The following is a 5070-nucleotide window of genomic DNA, read 5'->3' as shown; positions in this document are numbered from 1 at the left end:
TTCCTCAACATAATTAAGAACATATATACAAAACAAACAGCCTACATTACTCTCAATGGAGGGAAACTGAAAGGTACCACACAAGGATGCTCTTTGTCACCACTCCTATTCAATATTTTGTTGTAAGTCTTTAGCAAGAGCTATGCGGCAAGACAGGGAAATTAAAGGCATCCAAATTGGCAAAGAGAAAGTAAAATTCTATTTGCAGATGATATGATCCTATAGATAGAAAACCCCAAAGACTCAGTAAAAAAGCTACTAGACCTCATTGTAAGATTCAGCAAAGTGGTAGGATATAAAATCAACATGCAAAAATCAGTTGTATTCCTCTATACTAATAATAACAGCACTGAAAAGGACTTAGGAACGCAATACTAGTTACTATAGCTGCCCATAGGATGAAATATCTAGGAATAAATGTAGCCAGAGAAACAAATGAGCTACACAAAATAAACTACTAAACACTACTATAAGACACCAAAAGAGACCACAAAAATGGAAGAATGTACCATGCTCCTGGATAGGAAGACTTAACAATGTGAAACTCCAAAGCAATTTACACATATATGCAATCCCAATCCAGATTTCAGCAGCATTCTTCAAAGAGATGGAAAAAACAATTACAAACTTTATATGGAAAGGAAAGAGATCCAGGATAAGCAAAGCACTGCTTAAGAAAAAGAATGTTGGAAACCTCTCATTCTCCAACTTCAAAATTTACTACATGGCTACAGTGGTCAAAACAGCTTGGTACTGGTACAATGAAAGATACATTGACCAATGCAAAAGAATCGAGAATCCAGAAAATAACCCTTCCACATACAGCCAACTGATTTTCTACAAATTACCTGAATATATTGCATGGGTAGGGTATAGTCTTTTCAACAGATGGTGCTGGCAGAACTGGAAAGTGATATGCAAAAGATTGAAGCAAGACCTCACGCCTTATACAAAAACTAACTCAGCATGGATTAAAGACCTTACGTGTGATTCCCAGAATTATGAAGGCCATTGATGAAACAATAGGGACAAATGTGAGGACTCTAATTCACGGAATACACAGACTACCAAGCATTTTGAAAACTATACAAACAAAAGTAGACAAAATAGATGATTGGGACATAATAAAAATTAAAAACATATGTGCATCAAAAGACTTCACCAAAAAATTAAAAAGGGAACCCACAGAATGGGAAAAAATCTTTTGCAGTGACACATCAGACAAGGGACTCATTTCTAAAATATATAGAAAACTACAACACCTTTAGAAGAAAAGACAACCCAATTAAAAAATGGGCACAGGACATGAACAGACACTTCACCAAGGTGGATATCCAGACAGCCAACAAACATGAAGAAATATACATGAGTACTAGCCATTAGAGAGATGCAAATCAAAATAACAATGAGATATCATCTCACACTAACAATAACAGCAAAGATCAAAAAAGTATCTGGTAAGGATGTGGAAAGACTGGGATGCTCCTGCATTGCTGGTGGGACTGCAAAATTGTCCAACCTTTCTGGAAAGCAATATGAAGCTTCCTCAGAAGGTTAGAAATAGAAATACCTTATGATCCAGCAATTCCTCCACTTAGTAGTTACCCACAATAAATACGAGCCATAACTCGAGTAGATATATGCACACCAATATTCATAGCAGCACTATACAAAAAGATGGAGACAGCCTAAGCAATGGATAAACAAACTGTGGTACATACACACAATGGAATATTATGCTATCTTAAAGAACAACAAGGAAACTGTAAGATATCACATAACATGGATGAACCTTGAGGATATTATGTTGAGTGAAATTGTTAAGTGCTGTCGAGTCAATTCTGACCCATAGCAACCTTGTATAGGGTTTCCAAGAAGAAGCTGGTGAGCTTGAACCACCAACCTTGCAGTTCAAATGACTTTGCAGTCTGACACATTAGCCCACAGCACCAAATTAGTCAGTCACAAAAAGAGAAATACTGCATAGGACCACTACTATAAAAGATTGAGAAAAAAAAACCATACAAAGGGGGGTGGGGTGGGGTTCTTTGCTGGTTACTGGGATATGGAGGGTGGAGTGAGGTGAGGGAGGGGAAGATGGAGCACAGGGTAGGGAATAGACACAGGATAGTTTGGGTGCTAGTGAGGGGGGCAATACACAAGAAGGGGGAGGGCAATGGAAGAACAAGGCAGATTGGAAAACAATTAGGCAAGTTTGCATGGGTTAAGTGGGACAGATGTAAATAATGATGTATTCACAACCTTGGAACAATGGGGCTCTGGGATTCAGGGATTGAGACATGATTGGAATGGGCAAAAGGAGGTATATAATGTTAACATGCTTGGCTGTCTTGAATCTTGGTTTCCCTTGCATAACATTATAAAATAGATACTTCAGGGGGAGAGAAAAGAATAGCCAAAAATATCACTATAGAAAGCTTGTAAGTCCATCTTCTGCCTAAAACTGATTGGAATACCAAAAATGGGCCTACAATGTGCCCAGTGAAGGAGGCATCCTGTGGAGGCTCTGCATTACATAAGACCATAGGGGGAATCCTGAACCCCATCCAGAATCATCTGAGGTGGGAAATTTCCACTTAAAAGGACAGCCTGGAGTGACTAGAAGAACAGAAGATATTCTTGAAAGAAAGACCGACCGGAAAAATACAAAACAATAACAGCAGTCCGACTGATTACTACAAGAACAAGCAAGCTGCTCACCCAGGAGACATCAAGGCAAGCAGTCACGTCCCCTCAGGGCAAACCCCCTTCCAAGACTAAGACTCAATTGGAATACACAAGTAGACACGTGTTCTGACTGGTGACCATGTTGGTCACTGATGAGGGGAAGTGAGGGAAAATCAGCAATGAAGCTGCCATCTAAGTCCAACCACATTCAATCTACTTCTGGAACCCTGGTGAAGACCTGGTTGACCAGCAGTGTGGCAAGACCTGGGGACTCCTGGGCCAGAGTCAGTGACATAGCCACAGAGGACTAGAGTGGAGAGTGAAGTGTCCAGCTGACAAGAAGAAAGGGCATATGCACAAGACCACTCACACTTGACCAGGCTTCAGTGGCTGGATGATCAGAGCTCAACTAGAAGAGAAAAGAAGAGGGAAAACAGAGTAATTGGATACAATTTGATGCACTTGACCTACATCTATGGATACAGTATCTCAAATGAGGGAACAAATCTTTACAGCGAGGATCATTTCCATCCCCTCAATACACAGAGTAGACAGGGATGGGCAACTTGGACATTGGCTACCCAAAATGGGAGGAGGGGAGGTTTACAAAGGCAAGAAGTGACTGGCTTACAAGCTTTCAAGAGGGAGCCTAGATCCAGAGGTCATGGAGGAAGGTAGAATCTCCACTGAGTAGCATCCAGTCGTCTGCCTGGGTGGGGCTGATGAAAGGAGATGGGAATAGAACTCTTGTGGTACAATAGTGAATAATTGCTATCAGGACTGACTGTGAGGGTTGGAAATGTAAAGGTAGACATTTTGTAGCAAAAGAAGGGGAGTAGTTGACTTTGCAGGCCAGAAGCAGAGACCCCTGGGACCATCAAAGGAGAAGAGCAGAGTGCAGGACCCTACCCATAGAAGCAGTGATGCCAGAGATGGAGGCAGAGACAATGACGTGGAGAGATGGAGCTGCTGGGAACTCTAGACCCAGAGAGGGAGAGGGGCTATGTGCTAACACCCAAAAGGCAGGTTTGTGGGGTGTACCATTTGGTTGGTTGATGATGCATGGAGGGGATTATAACCATGGCAATGTAACAATTTACGATAGGATGAATGTAAAGCTAATGTTCTCCCATGAAAACGATCACATAATTCACAATAAAACAGTTATAAATAAATAAATACCATATTACGCTTTACTTAGTGAATTTAAAAAATGTCATACAATATATTTACCATATATATGTAGGAGACAAGTCATTTTGATTACTATATATAGAAATATAGTATTAAATGAATGTAGGGAAACCTTCACTTGATACCATTTCCATACAATTACTTCTTTTCCAAGGGAGTTCAAAGAAAGTGACCTGAATACATAAATTTTCTCACAAACTTCTATCTGTGAATGACTATAGGACCTAAAGAAAATATGCATGGATTCCTGGCTTTCTCTGTTTCCATTTCTCACCTTTTTTTTCACACATTATTGTTAAGTGCTATCTTGTCTGTTTCAACTCATAGCAACCCTGGATAGGGTTTCCAAGGAGCAGCTGGTGGATTTGAACTAAAGACCTTTCAGTTAGCAGTCCAGTGCTTATCCTATAATGCCAGACCAAGATTCCTTTCATTCATATAAGCTTTTTAAAAACATATATCTAACAGAAGAACTGATGAAACTTTTAATTTTATTCATAATACTTTTAGCAATATAAATGGTATAATGTTATTCCTGTTCTAAAATTAAAACTAAATAATGTCTTTTGAGGTTGTTTCAGAAACAAATGTTTGATTTTTGTCTATTTTGAAATTAGGGTCTTGTTGAAAAAATTCAAGCTTCCAAGGAATCATGAATGTAAGTTTTCCTTTCTACTAATTTGAGTTAAACAAATTTAAGAATTTTTTATTTCACTGGTGGTGAGATTGTAAAACGGTATAACCACTGTGGAAAATGGTACAGCCCTTCCTTAGAACACTGGGAATAGAAGTACCCTATGATCCAACAATTCCACTAGTAGGTACATATCCTAAAGAAATAAGAGCCATGACACAAACATGGATATGTGCACACAATGGAATATTGCAAAACACTAAAGAATAATGATGAGTCTGTGAAACACTTCATAACGTGGTTTAACACGGAGGAGATTATGCTGACTGAAATTAGTCAATCACAAAAGGACATGTATTATATGCAACCACTATTGTAAAAAGTTAAGAAAAAGTTTACATATTCTTTGAAGGTTACAACAAATTGGAAAGGAAAGGAAGGAAAATAAATAATGTGTGAATGTTAAGCGCTGTCCAGCAGATTCCAACTCATATCAACCCTCTATAGGGTTTCTGAGGGGCAGCTGGTGGGTTTGAACCAGCAGTCCAGTTTTT

General features: G+C 39.1%; 1 protein-coding gene across 1 annotated transcript in view; it reads left to right on the top strand.

Annotated features, from left to right (window-relative positions):
• ZSWIM2 (zinc finger, SWIM-type containing 2) overlaps positions 1 to 5070 on the top strand; it is a 31508-nt gene that overhangs the window by 6544 nt on the left and 19894 nt on the right. The window contains exon 3 of the mRNA XM_006864067.1: positions 4500 to 4540. Coding sequence (XP_006864129.1) covers positions 4500 to 4540 — 41 coding nt within the window. The remainder of the gene's footprint in view (positions 1 to 4499; positions 4541 to 5070) is intronic.

The sequence above is a fragment of the Chrysochloris asiatica genome, unplaced genomic scaffold (assembly GCF_000296735.1).
Source record: "Chrysochloris asiatica unplaced genomic scaffold, ChrAsi1.0 scaffold00059, whole genome shotgun sequence".
Classification (NCBI taxonomy): Eukaryota; Metazoa; Chordata; class Mammalia; order Afrosoricida; family Chrysochloridae; genus Chrysochloris; species Chrysochloris asiatica.
This window is presented reverse-complemented; position numbering and strand designations above follow the sequence as displayed.